The sequence below is a fragment of the Puma concolor genome, chromosome A3 (assembly GCF_028749965.1).
Source record: "Puma concolor isolate L17-30 chromosome A3, mPumCon1.1.hap2, whole genome shotgun sequence".
NCBI classification, from domain to species: Eukaryota; Metazoa; Chordata; class Mammalia; order Carnivora; family Felidae; genus Puma; species Puma concolor.
Window position 1 is genome coordinate 32000700 of NC_141669.1, and position 21284 is coordinate 32021983.

The 21284-nt window shown below is 40.1% G+C and overlaps 2 protein-coding genes across 5 annotated transcripts in view; one reads left to right on the plus strand and one right to left on the minus strand.

Annotated features, from left to right (window-relative positions):
- DHX57 (DExH-box helicase 57) overlaps nucleotides 1-14219 on the minus strand; it is a 55328-nt gene extending 41109 nt beyond the window's left edge. For 2 of the 4 annotated variants that reach the window (XM_025927323.2, XM_086700400.1), the window contains exons 1-5: nucleotides 14093-14219; nucleotides 4271-4488; nucleotides 2361-2513; nucleotides 1149-1334; nucleotides 6-844 (exon numbers count right to left, since the gene is read on the minus strand). In XM_025927323.2, the coding sequence (XP_025783108.1) occupies nucleotides 6-844; nucleotides 1149-1334; nucleotides 2361-2513; nucleotides 4271-4482 (1390 nt within the window). In that variant the 5' untranslated portion in view covers nucleotides 4483-4488; nucleotides 14093-14219. Of the gene's footprint in view, nucleotides 1-5; nucleotides 845-1148; nucleotides 1335-2360; nucleotides 2514-4270; nucleotides 4489-13324; nucleotides 13345-13832; nucleotides 14055-14092 lie in introns of those variants that run through there. The other 2 variants (XM_086700402.1, XM_086700403.1) reach the window with 2 other exon arrangements.
- MORN2 (MORN repeat containing 2) lies at nucleotides 13870-20911 on the plus strand. The gene is made up of 6 exons (XM_025927403.2): nucleotides 13870-14183; nucleotides 14235-14320; nucleotides 17166-17216; nucleotides 17778-17884; nucleotides 18729-18865; nucleotides 20588-20911. Exons 1-6 carry the CDS (start codon nucleotides 13870-13872, stop codon nucleotides 20688-20690), a joined length of 798 nt encoding a protein of 265 aa, XP_025783188.2. The 3' UTR covers nucleotides 20691-20911.
- Nucleotides 20912-21284: the final 373 nt, after the last annotated feature.

The window sequence follows — 21284 nt, forward strand, 5'->3', positions numbered from 1 at the left end:
CATACCTTCAGGAGTCTGATTTGGAGCGAAAGAATTGTTTGGAATCACTGGTTTACGACAGACAGGATTATTTATTCTGGTCCCAGACGATACTGGCGGAAAGTTCACAGGAGCGACACTGTATTTGTGATGGGTATTTGTTAGTAAATTGACTATTTCTGATTCTTCCTCTAAAAGGGTTATCAAAGAATATACAACAGGTTCGGAAGTTTCTGCAAATGTCAAGGCCTTGCCATAAAGAAACTCAGAGATATGTAAACGACAAGCCAGAGGTAGATTCTCATTGGTGGAATAAAATGCCACAAGGGGAGCTTGATAGGGGTATTTGTGGTCTTTAGAAAATCGAATTTCAAGTTCATATAAAAAAGAGGCATCTTCATGAACATTAAGATGAGAATCATCTACAATTCTTTCTGCTCTTCCGACAATTTGATTTGGGGGCACTTCATGTTTGAATTTGCATCTTGATCCAAATTTACAATTTCCTTTGAGGTAAAATTTACAGATTTCAAGTGAAGTCTCCTGTGTATTTTTGGTGCTTTCCTTTCGCTTTGATTTGCAGAATTTACTCGTCAAATACTCCAATTCCAATCCAATGGTCCAGACTCGGTTCTGAATTCTTTCGATAAATTTTTCTCCACAGATTGACTTCAGAGCAAATGCCTCTTCCTGCCGCTGTTCCACACACTCATCCACACTCACATGGGCAACCGCCTCAGAGAGCTTCATCCTCTCCCCAAATGTCTCTGAAAAACACTGTGTGAGCAGATGTTCCAGCGATGCCCCCACATCTCCATCACAGATCCGCAGGGCTGCCTGACAGCGTTCAGGGTTGAACCCATACCTACCAAGTGTGAAACATGACAAAAAATATTGAGTAATTTCAAATCACAGAAGTGAAGTTCATTTAAACATGCTCATGTGAAGTTATAACTGTATATAGGCAGGATTGGCATTTTGAGAAAGTATCCCTGGTAACATGGATTCCTCCCTAGTCACCCTGTCCTGAAAGAGAGGGTATTAGGCACATCAGCACTGCAGCAGCCCCTGCAACAGGAGAGCTTTCCAGGAGGGGGGAGTAGGGTTTGTAATGTGATTCCAGTTTCTTCAGTTCTCCCCCAGCCGCCGTAAATGTTGAAAGCAATCACCTGGCAAGTTTCTGGACTGCAAATGTTGAGACTGTGAATTCTGGATTAGGAGGCTCCACTAGGCCTGAGCCAGCACATTCCAAAGGGTCACAGTCGGGAACAAGGGAAGCTTCTCGGCCAGCAGACCAGTACTGTTCATCATCACAATCAGGCTCGTCATCTTCCTCTTCCCCAGAAATGCCTCTTCTGACAAAGGTAACATGTTCATATTATTAAAGTTCCACTTACTTCAAAGTAAAATTTAGCAAGAGTCTAAGAATTTAATTCAGGGAGCCAAAGGACACAGGATCCTAACCATTCTTCAGTCACTGATTTGAACTTTTACTGATCTAACTTCTATCTTGGCAATTAATATTTATCAGGCATTTATTAATGCCAGGTTCTATGCTAAGTGTTGTACGTGTTCTATCTCTTTAAAAATCTCCCCACAACCCTCGATCAGATACTGCTGGGATGTCCATTTTTCAGATGATCAACTAAAAGTTAGAGAGGGTTAGTAATTGTCAAAGGTTATACAGTAAAGAGCAACTAGAGATTTTAACCCAGGCAGTGTGACCCCAGAGCCTGTACTCTTAACCACAGAAGCCCTGGCCATCCTCTTTCTCCTCATTCATAAAAACCATCCCTGATTTTTTGCTTTGCCTAACCACCTTTCCTAAATCTAAGGCAGGTAAGAGATATGTAGGTAAGACGGAGGCTGAACTGTTGACTGACCCACCCATCGGTTCTGGTGAATGGAATGCAGTGACTTCTTTGACTGAAATCACAGAGCAAAAACAGCCAAAATATTAAAAGTTGTTTCTCTGAGGCAGATGGTCATGAGAAAGTGTAATCCTAAGACTTCATCTGATCAACTCAATATTTGCTCCTCGAACAACACGTCTACTTGTTCACTGCAGGGTTTTATTTGGAAGGCTGTCAGTAAAGCAATTACTGAATCCATATCAGCATTGTCCTCAGAAGAAAAGACGCAAAGGCAATCTGCACTGCTCCCAGATACTGCAAAACAAACGCACTCTAAAACTGCTGCTGAATAATTGTTCTTGTTTTGCTTTTGGCTCACTTTCAACTAATCACATTGTCACAATAGGATCAGTATTGAAAAGCACTCCAAAGACACACTGGACGGACGGACGTTCCCACTGCCCCCACTGCCCCCACTGCCGATACATCTTCCTTAACATAATAATTGACTCAAATAAAATAACTCACTCAGATCCAGCATCCGCATCTTGTTCTTGCAGGTCTCGGAGAAGAGCTTTCACTTTCTCTTGATTCTCAGAAGTCATATGCAGAGTCTGAAGGGGCATTTTGGCTTCGGGCTTCCATTTGGGGCGTGCCTCTCCTTTTCTACTGTTGCTAGGTCTGCAAAGGACACATTTACCTGTGACCAGAACTCTTACGCTCTCCTCACAGTCCTCAAACAGATACAACATGGACTGGACTGTCACGTGTTTTACAAAAGATGACAATGACTGTGAAGAATTTCCCCTTTTCTACAGTATTTACCACACTTCATTATCTTGCAACTGCTGGGGAAAAAAAACAACCTGGTTAGATTCCTAATCACTAAATCTGGTTTCACTAACTCAAGAATCCTCTGGAAAAAGTAATGCTATGATGACTCCTGCTGCAGTTGAGAGTAGAGACTTTTGAAAGAAATGTTACACGCAAAGCATTTATTTCATTCTGTTTTAGGTGCCCAATCTGAAAACAATGGGAATATTAGGCCTTACTTTTGAAATATTTACTGACCTTATCGTTATTTCCTGATTACAAAAAAAAAATAATAAATACATGTTCACTGGAAAAAAGCAGAAAACAGAAGTCATCGTAATTCATATCAATTCTTTTTATATACACTTTTAAGTGAAAGTATACAGCACATATAATCTTTTATAATTTATTTTATTTCCTCATCAAAATAAAACTGGAATTTTCGTAAGATTAAATATTCTTCTACAACATATTTTAATTTTTTTCTTTTTAATATTATCTGTTATTTTAGAGAGAGAGTGCATGTGAATGAGGGAGAGGGGCAGAGGGGGAGAGAGAAAGAGAGAGAAAGAGAGAGAATGAGAGAGAGAGAGAGGGAGAATCTTAAGCAGGTTCCATGCTCAGCACGGAGCCCAACACAGGGCTCAGTCTCACGACCCTGGGATCATGACCTGAGCTGAAGTCAAGAGTTGGAAGCTCAACCAACTGAGCCATCCAGGCGCCCCACCTATATTCCTTTTTAACTAATATTTAGTTGGGAGTTATTCCCAGAAAAGGGAGAGAAAGAGAGAGTAGCTAATCTCTAAAAATTCCAGTAGACAGCTTGCAGCACTGTTTAAGAGACAATGAGAATTCTATACCTATACTGCATAACATGCAGTAGTAAAATCTTTACTTTCATTAAATATTCACTAGAATGATCAAAATTTATTTGTTATTTAAAAGTTGAATATGAAAGAAGCCTGGATATGACTCTGTCACTGGTCATCACCTGAAACACCAGTGAAGATTTGGCTGATATGTCTGGAAAATAGATAACTCATCAACTAAAAAGACAGAGTACAGTCACGTTGAATTTTGGGATTTTCAAACTTCAATGTGTAAGGAATACTTAAAATCATTTTCATCACTTTTGCTATTTCCAATATTTGCTTTCCTGGTAACATTAGTTTCAATGACAGTATTACATTCAATTCACAGTGTCATGTAAGTTGAAGTTAACTTCAGATTTCAACCTTCCAAAACAAAACAAAAAAAAAAAAACGCTGTTACTTGCCATCATGCTTTTAGAAAAGGTTACAAAGTGGGGGCCTTCAAGGTTTTAAAGTAAGAGGAGGGCCACCTGGGAGGCTCAGTCGGTTAAGCGGAAGACTCTTGGTTTCAGCTCAGGTCATGACCTCACAGTTCATGAGTTCGAGCCCTTCGTGGGGCTGACAGTGTGGAGACTGCTTGGGATTCTCTCTCTCCTCTCTCTCTGCCCCTCCTGTGAGCTCTCTCTCTCTCTCTCTCAAAGTAAATAAACTTAAAACAACTTTTTAATTAAAAAAAATAACACAAGAGTATAAGTCCCACAGATTAGAAATCGATACCGTTTCTATCTCTGAACATGAGAAAGGCATAATGACCTGAACGTGCGCCTCGATTCACTGAAGATACAAAAGTCATCACCGTCATCCCAAATTCTACTCGAGGCCTTTCTGTTGCCAGCACTGCCACCACCACTGCTGCCACCACCATGAGATTTACTAGTGTGACTCCTGCCTCCTCTTCCTCCTCTAGAAGACCCTTTTCCACCTCCTTTGCCTGGCTTGCCTTTTCTTCTTACTGAGGAACTCATTTTCACCTGCAAGAGAAAAAAGTAATACAGACACCATAAAACCAGACAAATATAATAACCCTTTGTCGAAGTTATGGATATAGCCCATTACAGACAGATAAGGAACTGCATATTTTTACAAGGGTCAGTCTAGGGGAAAATAGGTAAATTCTTTTACAAAAGTTTTACAAGCACATCCCTCTGAGGATTAATATTTTTTAGTGACTTTCTCTGACACAGGTTGCTTAACCAAGGATGTGCATCAAAAATACATGGAGAAGTTTCCAAACACGTGTCCTTAAGCCTCAATCCTACATTCTGATTTGGTTAGATTTGGTATAGGGTTTTAAAAACTCTAGTTGAGAGGGGCACCTGGGTGGCTCAGTTGGTTAAGGATCCAACTCTCGATTTTGGCTCAGGTCATGATCTCACAGGTTCGTGAGACTGAGCCCCACGTTGGGAGGAGCCTGCTTGGGATTCTCTCTCTGTCTCTCCCCCCATGAGCACATGTGTGCTGTCTCTCTCTTTCTCAAAATAAACAAACATTTAAAAAAATACTTTAAAAAACACTGTAGTTGAGAAGAGATGTTTTTCATGTATTTAATACGTGATTTGATAAAATTTTACTTTACGTATACACTTTCAGAGACACCGACCTGGCTCAGAGATTTTGCCTGGGTAGAGTAAAAGTATAGGGCCTTTGTATGCCATTGAAGTTGTTAATCAGTTTAAAATAGAATGTTATAACTATAAGATGTTTTATGTAAGCCTCATGGAAACTACAAAGCAAAAATCTACAGTAGGTACACAAAAGAGAAAGGAAATCAACATACTGCTACAGAAAAAGCATCAAATGACAAAGACAGCAAGAGAGGAAGAAAGAAACAAAGGATCTATAAACCAGGAAACACTGAATAAAATGTCAATTATTAAGCCCTTAACCTCTCAATAATTACTTTCAATGTAAATAGATTAACTTCTCTAAGCAAAAGACACAAAGTGGCTGAACAGACGAAAAAAACAAGACCCACCTATATGCTGCCTAAACGGAATTGATTCAGCTTTAAGGACACACACAGGCTGAAAGTGAAGGAATGGTAAAAGTTATTCTGTGCAAATGGAAACCAAAAGAGAGCAGGGGCAGCTATACTTTTATTGGGCAAAATAGACTTTAAGGCAAAAGCTGTATCTAGAGAAAAACACGGTCATTATATAATGATAAAGGGATTAATTCATCAAGAGGATCTAGCAGTTGTAAGTATTTATGCACTTAACATCAGAGCATCTACCTATATAAAGCAAAATGGAAGTTATAGACCAAAAAGAAAGTAAAAATGAAAATATGATACATTAAAATTATAAAATATAGCCCAAATTAGATTCAAGATATTTTTTTTGGATTACATATTCCTATAATGAGAAAATTGTTTTCACTCAAGAAGTAATAAGCTGCATTACAAAGAATAAAATACCTAGGAATAAACTTAACCAAGGAGGTGAAAGAACCGTGTGCTGAAAAGTATGACATTGATGAAAGAAACTGAAGGGGCGCCTGGGTGGCGCAGTCGGTTAAGCGTCCGACTTCAGCCAGGTCACGATCTCGCGGTCTGTGAGTTCGAGCCCCGCATCAGGCTCTGGGCTGATGGCTCAGAGCCTGGAGCCTGTTTCCGATTCTGTGTCTCCCTCTCTCTCTGCCCCTCCCCCGTTCATGCTCTGTCTCTCTCTGTCCCACAAATAAAATAAACGTTAAAAAAAAAAAAAAAAAAAAGAAACTGAAGAAGATATGTATAAATGGAAAGACAGTCCCTGCTCATAGATCAGAAGTGATACTATTATAATGTCCACAATGCCCAAAATAATCTCCAGATTCAATTCAATCTCTATCAAAATTTCGATTGCATTTTTCACAGAAATAGAGCAAACAATCCTAAAATTTGCATGAAGTCACAAAAGACCCTGAATAGCCAAAGCAATCTCAAGAAAGAAGAACAAAGCTGGAGGCATCACACTCGGATTTCAAACTATATTAAAAAGTTATGGTAAGCCGTATGGTATTGGTATAAAAACAGACACAGAGATGAATGGAACAGAATAGAGACCCCAGAAACAAACCCATACATACACAGTCAATTAACTCACAACAAAGGAGGCAAGAGTATAATTAAAAAAATTTTTTTAATGTTTATTTATTTTTGAGAGAGAGAGAGAGCACAAGCTGAGGGAGGGACAGAGAGAGAGGGAGATATAGAATTCTAAGCAGGCTCCAGGCTCTGAGCTGTCAGCACAGAGCCCAACGTGGGGCTCGAACTCACGAACTGTGAGATCATGACCTGAGCTGAAGTTGGATGCTCAACCGACTGAGTCACCCAGGTGCCCCAAGAATATACAAGGAAAGAAGTTTCTTCAATAAACGGTGTTGGGAAAACTGGACAGCCATGTATGAAAGAATGAAATTCAACTACTATCTTATACCACACACAAAAATGAACTCAAAATGGATTATAGACTTGAATGTAAGACTTGCAGCCATATAACTCCTAGAAGAAAACATAGGCAGTAAGCTCCTTAGCATCAGTGTTGGTGATGCTTTTTGACTCTGACTCCAAAATCAAAGGCAGTAAAAGCAAAAATAAACAAGCGGGATTACATTAAACTAAAAAGCTTTTGCAAAGCAAAGGAAAACATCAATAAAATGAAAAGGCAAGCTACTGAATGTGAGAAAATATTTGCAAATCATATATCTGATAAGGGGTTAATATCTAAAATATATAAGGAGCTCATACAACTCAACAGCAAAAAGGCCAAACAATCCAATTAAAAAATTGGCAGAGGATCTGAATAGACATCTTTCCAAGGAGAACATACAGATGACCCACAGGTACATGAAAAGATGCTCAACACCACTAATGGGAAATATAAACCAAAACTACAATGAAATATCACCTCAGACCTGTTAGAATAGCTATTATAAAAAAGACAAGAAATAACGAGTGTTGGTAAGGACGTGGAGAAAATGAACTCTTGTATACTGTCGGTAGGAATATAAATTGGTGTAGCCACTATGGAAAACAGTATGGAGGTTCTTCAAAAAATTAAAAATAGAACTACCATACAATCCAATAATTTTATTTCTAGGTATTTAGCCAAAGAAAATGAAAACACTGATTAAAAAGATATATACACCACCATGTTCACTGCAGCATTATTTACAATAGCCAAGACATGGAAACAATTTAACTGTCCACTGATGGATGAATGGATATAGAACATGTGATACACACACACATATACCATGGAATACTATTCAGTCATAAAAGAGAATGAAATCTTGTTATTTGCAACAACAAGGACGGACATCAAGGGCATTTTGCTACATTAGTCAGAGAGAGAAAGACAAATAGTGTATGACCTCACTTATATGTGGAATTTAAAAACAAAAACAGGGGCGCCTGGGTGGCGCAGTAGGTTAAGCGTCCGACTTCAGCCAGGTCACGATCTCGCGGTCCGTGAGTTCGAGCCCCGCGTCAGGCTCTGGGCTGATGGCTCAGAGCCTGGAGCCTGTTTCCGATTCTGTGTCTCCCTCTCTCTCTGCCCCTCCCCGTTCATGCTCTGTCTCTCTCTGTCCCAAAAATAAATAAACGTTGAAAAAAAAAATAAATAAATAAAAACAAAAACAACCAAGCTCATAGATACAGAGAACAGATTGGTGGTCACCAGAAGTCGGAGGTTGAGGGTAGGTAAAATGGGTGAAGGGGGTCAAAAGTTACAAACTTCCACTTACGACATAAGTAAGTCATGGAGATGTAAAGTAAAACATGGTGACTATAGTTAATAATACTATACTGCATACTTGAAAGTTGCTAAGATAGTAAACCTTAAAAGTCCTTACCACAAGAAAAAATTTTTTTTGGTAACTATGTATGGTGATGGATGCTAACTAGACTTACTGTGGTGATCGTTTCACAATATATACAAGTATCAAATCATTATGTTGTATACCCAGAACTAATATAATGTTACATGTCAATTACACCTCAATTTAAAAAATGATCCAGGGACGCCTGGGTGGCGCAGTCGGTTAAGCGTCCGACTTCAGCTCAGGTCACGATCTTGCGGTCCGTGAGTTCGAGCCCCGCGTCAGGCTCTGGGCTGATGGCTCAGAGCCTGGAGCCTGCTTCCGATTCTGTGTCTCCTTCTCTCTCTGCCCCTCCCCCCTTCATGCTCTGTCTCTCTCTGTCTCAAAAATAAATAAACGTTAAAAAAAAAAATTTAAAAAATGATCCAACTACATGGTATTTATCACTTGAAATTCAAAGATATAGACGAATGAAAAGTAAATGGGTGGAAAAAGATAAATTATGCAGACAGCAACCACCAGAAAGTTGGAATGGCTAATAGCAGACAAAATAGACTTTAAAGCAAAAAATGTTACTAGAAATAAAGAAGGACATTTCATAATGATAAAGGGGTCCTGTTATATCAGGAAGATATAACAATGATAAATATATATGTACCTAATAACAGAGCACCAAAATACATGAAGCAACAACTGACAGACATGAAGAGAGAGATAGACACTTCAATAATAACAGAGGAGATTTCAATACCCCACTTTCACCAATAGTGTTAGAACAACTAGATAGAAGATCAACAAGGAAACAGAAGACTTGAAATACAGTATAAACCAACTAGACCTAAGGGGCATCTATAGAACACTCTACCCAACATGATACACATTTTTCTCACATGCACAAGGAAAATTTTCCAGGATACACCATATCCTAGGCTATAAAACAAATCTCAATAAATTAAAATAGATATAAAACAAAATATGTTTTGCAACCACAGTGAAATGAAATTAGAAATCAAAAGCGGGAAAAAATGTGGGCAACTCAGTCAATGTGGAAATTAAACTAGGCCTCTTGGTATTCCTTTCTTCAAAATCCTTCATAATCATACATTTTTATACAGTGTTTATCTTATATTTATCTCCTCCTTCCTCCTCTCAAAAAAGTTCTTTGAAGGCAAAGGATTATGTCTCTTTTTTAAGTAACACAGTACCTCTAACACAGTGTTGGGTGTATGGTAGTAATTCATGACTAAAGGCTGAATAAATGACTGATATGAGAATGGAGATTCATTCAGTCCACAAACATTTATTGAGCACTTATTATGTGTCAGTTCCTAGGGATATAACAGCAAAAAAGACAAATTCCTCATGAAGCTTATGTTCCAGAGGGCAAGACAGACAATAAACAAATAAATAGATAATATCAGCCAAGTGCTATAAAGAAAAAAACAAAACAAAACCCTGAGACTGTTATTTTAATTTTTTTAACGTTTATTCATTTTTGAGAGACAGAGAGACAGAGGGGCAAAGAGAGAGGGAGACACAGAATCCGAAGCAGACTCCAGGCTTGGAGCTGTTAGCACAGAGCCTGATGTGGGGCTTAAACTCATGGACTGTGAGATCATGACCTGAGTCGAAGTCAGATGCTTAACCGATTGAGCCACCCAGGCACCCCTTGAGAATGCTATTTTAAATACAGTGGTCAGGAAAAGCCTGAGATCGTATTTGAGCAGACAGCTGAACAAACTGAGAGAGTGAGCCATGAAATATTTGTGAAAAAAATATTCTAAGGGGAAGGTGCCAAGTCCAGAATAGCTTCAATACACTGAGCTGGACAAACAGTCAGAAGTCTGATGGGTCCGTACTGAAGTGAGGAGAGGGATGAGGTCAGAGAGCAGAGAAGGGTCAAGAAAAAGCTGGAGACAGGGAGCACAAGGAGGAGAGGCAAAAGATAACAGGTTGTGACCTCAATAAAACCTGCAGGCCACAGAGCAAAAGCTGTAGAACCACAGTAACGATCTAGGTGTTTAGGTTTCAATTTAAGTTGCAGTTATTGCCAATTTAGGCTAATACTTGGCTTTTGTGTGTTATACATCATGACTTGGAGATCTCTGCTCTAAACAAGAGAATGAATTTTCTTAAAGTGAGCTTAGTTTCTGAACTTTTGGTGATTCATGTATGCACATAGATTCTGTGATCCCGTTTCATAGTGCACCATACAGGAACACTTCCTATAAATGAACTGCTTTTTATTTTCACGTTATTAGTACTATTACGGTCCCATTACATGCCTATTAACCTCATACATTTGTCATTAGTCTTTGAAGGAAAAAAATATGTAAATATGTATGTGTAATATAAGAATTCCTCTCTAAAGCAGGGCTTAAAGTTTTTGAAAAAGTTTGAAAAAGTATATCATGTGAATTCCAATTTATCTCCATGCCAAGAATTATGTTTAGATAGGAAAAAAGAGACTTGTTTTGATCTCAAGTAGAGAAATAGATTGCTTTGGGTTTTATGCAGCTTTAGACTTTATTTATTTTTTAATGTTTATTTATTTTTGTTTTAAAAAAATTTTTTTTTTTAAATTTTTTTTTTTTTTCAACGTTTATTTATTTTTGGGACAGAGAGAGACAGAGCATGAACGGGGGAGGGTCAGAGAGAGAGGGAGACACAGAATCGGAAACAGGCTCCAGGCTCCGAGCCATCAGCCCAGAGCCCGACGTGGGGCTCGAACTCACGGACCGCGAGATCGTGACCTGGCTGAAGTCGGACGCTTAACCGACTGCGCCACCCAGGCGCCCCAAAAAAATTTTTTTTAATGTTTATTTATTTTTGAGAGAGAGACAGAGAGAGACAGAGTGCAAGCAGAGGAGGGGTAGAGAGAGAGAGAGTGAGACACAAAATCTGAAATAGGCTCCACGCTCTGAGCTGTCAGCATAGGGCTGGGCGCGGGGCTCAAACTCGGGATCGGCAAGCTCATGACCCGAGCCAAAATCTGATGCTTAACTGACTGGGCCACCCAGGCACCCCTGTAGCTTTAGACTTTAAAAAGGCTAGAATTTATTCTGTTTAAGAGATGCTAAATATGATAGGAAGTCACTAAAGAGCCGAGGCAAAAGACTGCTAAGACTGACTCATATTTTCAGAAAATTACTAGCTGCTATGTGAACAATAGACTGTAGAGGGGTGAGAAGCCAGGAAGCCAACTAAGAAACTACTCAGTTGTTCAGGCCAAACAAATACAGAAAAAATACAATGGGTCGGACTAGGGTGGGAGGAGCAGAGTTGAAAAGTGGTCACAGATTCTGAATGTATTTTTTTCAATGTTTTATTTAGTTTTGAGAGAGCACAAGCAGGGGAAGGGCAGAGAGAGAGGGACAGAGGACCTGAAGCGGGCTCTGTGCTGACAGCAGAGAACCTGATGTGGGGCTTGAACTCATGAACCACGAGATCATGACCAGAGCCAAAATCGGATGCTCAACTAACTGAGCCACCCAGGTGCCCCCCGAATGTCTTTTAAATGTAGACAAATTATACAAGTATGAGAAAGAAACGTCTAGAATTACTATAAGATTTTTTTGGCCTAGGTTAACTGGGTAAATAGTGGTGCCATATGCTCAGAACTGTAATATTGGGAAGGAAAAGATCTGGGTGGGGGAGTCACAAGTTCAGATTGGATATGTTACATTTGAGCTGCCAGTTAGATACTCAAATGGAGACATGTTGAAGGTAGCTGAATACACAAGTTCGCATCGAGGGGAAACGTAAGATGATTTCATTTAACCCTCTAAAAACCTTGTAAGGTAAATATTATTTTATATATTTCATAGAGGAGGAGGAGACCAGAGCATAGATAAATTATATGACTTGTTTAATGTCACCTAATGTCTAGCAGCAAAGTCTGGAGCCAGGGTTGGAAACAATCTGTTTGACACCAAAGCCCAAATTCTTTCTGCCACATCTCCTCCTGCTCACCACATGCATGTACCTTGTATCGTCAATTCAAAGTTTAATGATAAACCAAACCCCTTTGAGTTGTGCCTGGGTCTTAATTTATAAAAGTAACCACAAGGAGAGGTCAATGTCACTGAAAGAAAAGTTTAATGTTATTCACCGTTTGGCCAGGAAGGAGAGAGGCATGTCATGCCATGCCAGGCCAGGCCAGGCCACAGGAGGAAACACCGGTGTCAGTCAGGAGGCACAGAGGAGCCAGTGGAAGGCAGAAGGCACAGCCTTTCTTGGGGTTTCTGCCAGAAAGGCAGGACAGAGTAAATAGTTTAGGATTGGCTAAGTAAGATAATTCCAGCAGGCTTTGGGGCTCAGGGGCTGTCCCTCCTTGGGTTGATTTCAGGGAAGAGAGGAATTGGCTTGATGTGCAAAAATTAGATAAAGGAGGTAGGTGGTTGGGGGTTGGTTTGCAGATGAGAGGTGTGTTCACAGGTCAAGGTGTTAATTAGCTATCCCTAGGAAGGGCAGTTTCTTCCTGGTCAGCGAGGCCCCCAGTGTGTCAAAATATAACAAAGTATGACAATAAAAAATGACTAATACACTTTTCCAATCCAAATTTTAAAATCCTTTCACTGTAAGTTTCCTCTGACTCCAGATCCTTAGATAAGAATATCATAACTCTCAAACTCTTCTGTAAAAACGGTGAAACTTATACATATACTCACAAAAATGTAGGGTCATTAAAAGCTTAACGGGAGGCCGAAACAATGAGACAAACTGAATTCTATAAACTTGCACATCAATAATTACCTACTATTTCTAAAATTCAGGAAAAGGGAAAGGATATACAAATCAGACAGAAAGATCAGTGCTTCAGCTCAAAAACCACCCAGACCAAGTAAATCTGTGTAGTAAAATACATTAGGGAAAAAAAGCAAGAAGAGACTGTCCTCTGATTTTTAAAAAGAAGAGTGGCTAGCCAATCAGACCAAGCCACAGCTAGCTCGCCTAAATAACGATCAACAACTTGTCTTATACCAACCCAGAAAATGTCACCCTTACCTGATCTGAGATCTGCTCTCAAAATGTTGAAGGAAAACTTGCTGGCTATATCCAATAGGACTCTGCCCACATGTTTGAAAAGGAATGGGAATTAGGTTGTATAATCTACATGGATGGACCTCACTATTCTATTCCATTTAGCCTGGGAAGGTTCCAACTATCTTTCTACACCGTAGACACAGGGACCTAAGTTTGGCTCAAAGAGTATCCTTTGTTTCACACCCCAAATAGGCCCCCAGGAACAGAATCACCAGCGGGGCACTGAAAACTGATCACACACCATTCCGCTCCCAGGCAAATCTCTGACTGACCCCATATATCCGGCTCCACGCTGATACCTGCACCTGGTACCTTTCTTCCAGCATACATCGTCTCCAATGAGCCACTCAGTTTGAGACGGTGACAGAGACAGGATGCAATGCAACCCCTTACCCCTCTTTGAGCTGAATTGGGCTCCCCCCTCTTGCCGGGGTGTGGACAACCCGGAATCCTGATGGTCCAGACTCACCGGCCCCAGCTAGCCAGGGTGGATCCCGCCGGGCGGGATGCTCCTCAGACCCTGGCCACCCCCGGAGAGGGAGGCGGTAGAAGGATCCGCACACGGACAACCAGGGCGGAGCGCAGACCACGCACACGGGCACACATCCCTTGCCCGCGGAAAGGGAGGCCGTAGCGGGTTGGCAGCGCTGCTTCCCGGGGTGGCTGTCAGGAAGGAGCGCCCAGGATTGAGGGGTCCCACCAGGGCTTCGCCACCCACCGCGATCTCACCTGGAGCGGCTCAGCCGCGGCCCGGCTGCAGCTGCACAGCCTGCTGCCTCCCGATTGGCTCAGCTTCGGCCCCTCGCCTATTCGCTTCCGGGTGAGAGGTGCCTGGTCGCCCCGGCAACCGAGTCGCGGTCCGCGCTGAGTAAGCGTTTGGTTCCTTCAAGGCCGTAGAGCTGGCTGCCCAGGAGGAATCGCCGAGTCAAGAAAATCTTAGCAACACACCTCTGTCAAGTAAGTGCCCTCCTCCCAACGCCCTGAGCGGGGAAGGGCACCTTTAAGTAGAACTCGCATGAAGCCAGATAGCTTCATGGTGGTAGCTCAGGTGTGGGTGTGACTATTTCCTGACGGTCCTACACAGCTGGTGGCGTGGGGGCGCAGAGACCCTCCTCCCCCGGCCTAGAAATCAGACACCTGGATTCTAGCTCTGATTCGGCCATTGATTTGCTGTTGTGACATCTTAGGCAAGTGCCATCCTCTCTGGGTTTGTTTCCTCCATGATTCCAGATGGTCTCCATCTCTTAGGTTGCCCTCTAGCTCTAACATTACAAAGTTTCGAATGTGGAACCATGTTTTAGGGCATTTGAAGGCAGTTCTGTTTTTTGTATGATCAAGTTAAGCGCTCTGCTTAATAAGCATTTAGCGATTGCTTTCCAAATGCTATTCATTCACTAGACATTGAGTTCCTACCAGCAAATACTAAGCACTGAGCTAGTCACTAGAGTGAGAACAAAGATTCGACTAATCCCTGATCCCTAACCTAAATGAGCTGGGTATTGTGATAGGGGGTTCCACCACAAAAGCGTTATTTTATTAGGGTCCTAAGTACTATGGTAGGGATCAGCCCAGGGTGCTGTGGAGACTCCCAGATGCATCTGGGAGTGAAGGGAGATCAGACAGGCTTTGCTCAGGTAATACTTGTCTTTTTCTTTGTGCCTTTTTCTGGGATAAATTTCCAACCTCGTTTTCCAGTTCACCAATTTACTTTTCAGTTGTGTCCATTATGCTCTTCAGTCCTTACACTAGTTACGTAATTCATTTCCTAGATTGCTAATTGGTTCTTTTTCATAACCACCTCTTCTGTCTTAAGGATACTAGACTCTCCCTTTCTCTCTGTTACAGTATTTTACAGTATGTTATAGTATTTTAAAGTCTTCTGCCTATTTTCTTATATTTCCTCAAAGGGGATGAATCTCTGGTATTTCTCAATTGGCACCTAAACTAATTAAAAAAAATTTTTTTAATGTTTATTCATTTTTGAGAGACAGAGACAAAGACAGAGAGACAGAGAAAGTGGGGGAAGGGCAGAGAGAGAGAGAGGGAGACACAGAATCTGAAGCAGGATCCAGGCTCTGAGCTGTCAGCGCACAGCCCAATGCAGGGCTCAAATTCTAGAACTGCAAGATCAAGATCTGAGCCAATGTTGTATCCTTAACTGACTGAGCCACCAGGCGTCTCCTGAATTAATTTTTAAATTAAAAATATCAGTTCTCTTGCTCTACCCATAGAAATTCTGATTCAGTAGTATAGGAACTTGCAAGCATCCCAGGTGATTCTGATGCACGAGACACATTTTGAGTAACATTCTGGTAGACTCTATTGTCCTAGAAGTTAAAATTTACTTATCTTCTCTACATGTATGTTTTCTTTGGTAATGGAAAAAAATAATTTCTACTGATTTGGTCCACTAAATACTCCTGTGCTTTGATGCATTGATTCCCCTCAGTTCTGTGGTTTTCTTTCTTTCTTTTGACTTGGTCTCCATTCCAATCTCATTTTGTTTACACACCTTCACTGCTACTTCTCCCCACTATCATTTACTATCTTTATTTTCTATTCCCTCCTTTCGCCAATTCCTCACTCCATTTTACCTTTGTGAGGGCATCAATAGGTCATATAGGCTACCCAAGAGAAAGAAAAACATATATCTGTACAAAAACTTATACATGAGTGTCCATAGCAATGTTGTTCATAACAGCCCAAACTGGAAACAATCGAATTGTCCACCAATTGATGAATGTATAAACAAACTGTTATTTCTGTACAACGGACTATTATTTGGCAGTAAAAAGGGATGACGTACAGCTACATGCTACAACATGGATGAACCTTGAAAACATGCTTAATAAGTCAATCACAAAAGGCCACATATTATATGATTCCATTTATATGAAGTGTCCAGAATAGGCAAATCCATAGAGGCAGAAAGTAAATCAGTGGTTGCCAGGGGCTGGGGCTAGGGCTGGGGTGAGGTGGAGATGGGGGTAGAGAAGAGGTGGGAGTCGAAATTAGGGGAATAGAGATTAACTGCTAACATATTCTAAAGTCAGATTGTGGTGATGGTTGCATGGCTATGAATATGCTTAAAAACATTGAATTATATACTTTTAAAGGGTAAGTTTTCTGGTATGTGAATTATATACTAATAAAGCTATTATAATAAACACATAAAAATAGATCATCTAGACAAAGTTATTTATTTCCCCAAGATCCTGCAGTAGACACTGGAAATCATGATATGCTTGTGATCATATGAAGTGAGTCTGTTTGGTTAGCTCTTTTTTTTTTTTTTTTTTTTTTTTAATTTTTTTTTCAACGTTTATTTATTTTTGGGACAGAGAGAGACATGAACGGGGGAGGGGCAGAGAGAGAGGGAGACACAGAATCGGAAACAGGCTCCAGGCTCTGAGCCATCAGCCCAGAGCCTGACGCGGGGCTCGAACTCACCGACCGCGAGATCGTGACCTGGCTGAAATCGGACGCTTAACCGACTGCGCCACCCAGGCGCCCCCAAATTTTTTTTTTTTTTCAACGTTTATTTATTTTTGGGACAGAGAGAGACAGAGCATGAACGGGGGAGGGGCAGAGAGAGAGGGAGACACAGAATCGGAAACAGGCTCCAGGCTCTGAGCCATCAGCCCAGAGCCTGACGCGGGGCTCGAACTCACGGACCACGAGATCGTGACCTGGCTGAAGTCGGACGCTTATGTTTGGTTAGCTCTTAAAGCACATTTGTTATAGGTCTTCTGACATAAAAATACGTAAGCTTATGTGATGTTTCTTAAATCTTTTAAAACAGCTGCAGAAGTGTATAAGATAAACTTTGTATTTCCAAATGGAGACAAGTATGGTAAGCATACATTTCAATTACTTTTTCTATCTAGACTAAGATTAAATAGCATAAGAGTAACAGCATCATGAGACTGTAAATTTTGTAAAACTACTATTGGGATATCAACTCCATTAAATAAAACCAACATAGAAATACAAATAGATGGACAGATTTTAAATTTAAACTCTAATGTTAAGTCTAGACAGTATGCCTTGGAAACATATGTACAGGATCTATCAGTCTTCCTGGCTGGTTTGTTTCAATGGTTACAAGACCTCCTAAGGGGTACCTCACTGGCTCAGTCGGAAGAGCATATGACTCTTGATCTCAGGGTTGTGAGTTTGAGCCCCATGATGGGTGTAGAGATTACTTCAATAAATAAATAAACTTAAAAAAAAAAAACAACACAGGACCTTCCAAGTCCATGGATCTCCTTATCTCTGGTCTCATTGGTTTCAATGCTAGACTCAGAGACCCATAAGGTGCAGCTGTGATTAGTCCTGAACATAAATACTTTATTACCTAGTGAAATAAGGTTCCCATTCATAATGGATCACAATATATTTCTCTCTTGTTTAGATGGTGACTGTACAAGAACATCTTCTGGAATCTTTGAGAGAAATGGAATAGGTATTCATACCACTCCTAATGGGATTGTCTACACAGGAAGCTGGAAAGATGACAAGGTATCATTGCTGTTTTCAATACTGACAGTGGATAAGTAAGTCTATTGGTTACATGATTCTTGGCATTTCACCATTAATCAAAAGCACATGTGAGTAGGCTACACAGTACAAATAACTGATACAAACATAGGAGTAATATTAAAGTCATACAGTGTTTATTATCTTTTTTTTAAGTTTTATTTATTTAGGTAATTTCTATACCCACTGTGGAGCTTGAACTCACAATTACCACCCCCCACTCAATGAAGAGTCACTTATTCCTCCCACCCAGCCAGCAAGGCACCCTATCATCTTTATTATCATCTTTCTCATCTCCTATTCACTGGGTAAGGCTAACCTCACTACAGAATTTTCTCATTTAATCCTCACAGCAACCGCATGGGGTAGGTACTATTAATGTTCCTGTTTTATAAGTGAAGGAAATCAAGCTCAGGTTTCTTGCCCAGTGAGTGATGAAACCAGATGCGTACTCAGGTCTGCTTGAATACAAATGTTTGTTCCTAACAACTTTTTTGCACTGTTTCCTGGGCTAACTAAACTGGTTGTCCTTTAAGATTTTTGATATATTCAAGATATCTTGAGGACCCTATTTTCACCATCATGGACCCCCCCCCCAGATGTTCAAATGCCCCAGATCAGGAACATTTGACTTGGTGGACTTCAGGGAGAGATGTATTTAAAGGACAATGATAAATGGTAAATGTTGTCTAATTTTTGTGGAAATGGTGATACAATGATAGATTAAATAATAACTAAGTGGATGATAGACATATATGTGCCTTTTTGAAGTGTTCTAGGGAAACTGAATATTAGTTACTGAGGTCATTTCCTTTGTCACAAACAGATGAATGGTTTTGGAAGACTTGAGCACTTTTCAGGAGCAGTATATGAAGGACACTTTAAGGACAATATGTTTCATGGATTGGGGACTTACACATTCCCAACTGGGGCAAAGTATACTGGAAACTTCAATGAAAATAGGTGAGCTTAAAATAAAAAGTCATTGTAGTTCTAAAAGGTTCTTTTCAGGCATGTTTGCTTAATTATTATATTTAGTCAATGCTAAATATTCTTTTGTAATATATTTCATTAAGATATATTTATTAAGAATTCTTGGGTTAGAAAAAGTAAAAAGGAAAGAATTGTTGGGTTATTTTGGGGGGCAGAATGTTATAAGAGAGGCTAAGACCATTATGAGCCTCCAAAAGAAAATCCCATTCTTGGTGATAATCTATTAGATTTTTCATTTATTTCCTCTTAACTCTCTTCCTATAGAACTTTTTACAGTCAGCTTGGAAATGGAAAGCTTATAATAATTATAGAGAAAATTTAGGCCAAAAATTACTTTCACTTGAAATGTGCTGATAAACTTTTTAAAAAGCAGCCTTGGGAATAATTTCATAATTGTTTATTGCCTTTGACCTGATATATGTGTATTTTTACTAAGCTAGTTTTTAAAATGTAAGCAAAATTAGTTAGTTTTCAAATTGTAGAAATGTACCTACTGTTGTCCTCTCTGAGCTTATGCTTAAAGGAAAACTACAAGTGAAATGAAACATAAGCACAGTTTCATAAGCTTAACCTTCACACTGAACACCATACTGTGTCGTCTAGAGGCTCATGTTCATTTATAAATACTGCTTTATTTATTTCCAGAATTGAAATGCAACCTAATTATTATGAAATGGTTGATATAAGTACATTTTGAGGTGGGCAGAAAAGTGTTCACCTATTCTGACTCCGATGATAACACACACTTTTTCCACTGATGTTAATAAAGGGAAAAAAAATCTAACCATGGAATAAAGGTCTGTTTATGTCTGTGAAGTACATTTTCACCACTCCCAAGAGTCCAAGAAAACACCCACATAGAGCACAGCACCTCAAACATCGTTGATGGTTAATAAATATTTGTTGAATAAATAAATGAATATGAACTTTTCATTTTTTAACTGATTATTTTGGTTTTATGTAAATTTAGTGTATGTGATCCTAAAATCTTGGATTTACACCGAAATTCGTATAATGGCAATGTCTGGAATAGTAATGGTTTTGGTAGGATATGAAAGCAGGATGCTGATTTTTATTTATTTATTTTTTTAGGATGTTGAATTTTATTATATTTATTTATTCATTAAAAAATTTTTTTAAATGTTTTTATTTATTTTTGAGACAGAGAGAGACAGAGCATGAGCAGGGGAGGGGCAGAGAGAGAGGGAGACACAGAATCTGAAGCAGGATCCAGGCTCTGAGCTGTCAGCACAGAGCCCGATGCGGGGCTCGAACTCACAGACGGTGAGATCATGACCTGAGCTGAAGTCGGACGCTTAACCAACTGAGCCACCCAGGTGCCCCTCATTTTTTTTAGTGTTCATTTTTGTGAGAGAGCGAAACAGTGTGAGTGGGGGAGGGACAGAGAGAGGGAGACACAGAATCCAAAGCATGCTCCAGGCTCTGCGCTGTCAGCACAGAGCCCCATGAGGGGCTCGAACACAAGCCATGAGATCACGACCTGGACCGAAGTCGGACGCCTAACTGACTGAGACACCCAGGCACCCCTAGGATGCTGAATTTTAAATCAGAGTTTGAGAGTGGAAAGATACCATTTTTTAGGCATAGAGTATAATATGCCAGACAATCTTCTTTCCGGACTGTAAATTCTTGGTCTTGATTAACGAACAAACTTACTTTTCTCTATTGCAGGGTAGAAGGTGAAGGACAATACACTGATGTCCAAGGACTGGAATGGTGCGGTAACTTCCATTTCACTGCTGCTCCAGGCCTGAGACTAAAGCTCCACATGTAGGATATCCTGCAGTAAAGTTTTAATTTAGTAATGAAAGCTTTTAGTTGTAAGGAAAACACTGAAATCTGTCAGCTGAAATAACTTCATACCCTAGCTCTAGATCATAACTTTGCCAATAAAACCATCACTCACACCTTTTTGAACTTGATTTTCATCATCGTATACTCAGTGTAAAATAAATTATGTGACTCCTTTTAATAAACACAGCAGAACTATCTAAATCTTGGTAAAGTCAATTTCCAATTCTGTGCCTGAGTTTTGTCCTCTTATTTAAAAAGTATACCTGTGTGGCTCAGTTGGTTGAGTGTCCAACTTCGGCTCAGGTCATGATCTCATGGTTTGTGAGTTCAAGCCCCACATCAGGCTCTCTGCTGTCAGCACAGAGCCTGCTTCAGATCCTTTGTCCCCCTTTCTCTCTGTTCCTACCCCGCTCACACTCTCTCTCTCAAAAATAAACATAAAAAAAAAGCATATCCGTGTGTTAAAGGAAACTATCAAGAAAATGAAAAGACAATCCACAGAATGGGAGAAAGTATTTACCCATCATATATCTGATACAGGTTTAGATTCCAGAGTATGTAAAGAACTCATACG

What these genes read in the sequence shown, in the direction of transcription:
- MORN2 (XM_025927403.2), top strand. Translation starts at nt 13,870, where the DNA reads ATGCTCCTCAGACCCTGGCCACCCCCGGAGAGGGAGGCGGTAGAAGGA. An exon ending in CCTCGCCTATTCGCTTCCGG is followed by an intron (nt 14,184 to 14,234) that starts GTGAGAGGTGCC and finishes CCGCGCTGAGTA; the next exon opens with AGCGTTTGGTTCCTTCAAGG. An exon ending in GAAGCTGGAAAGATGACAAG is followed by an intron (nt 17,885 to 18,728) that starts GTATCATTGCTG and finishes TGTCACAAACAG; the next exon opens with ATGAATGGTTTTGGAAGACT.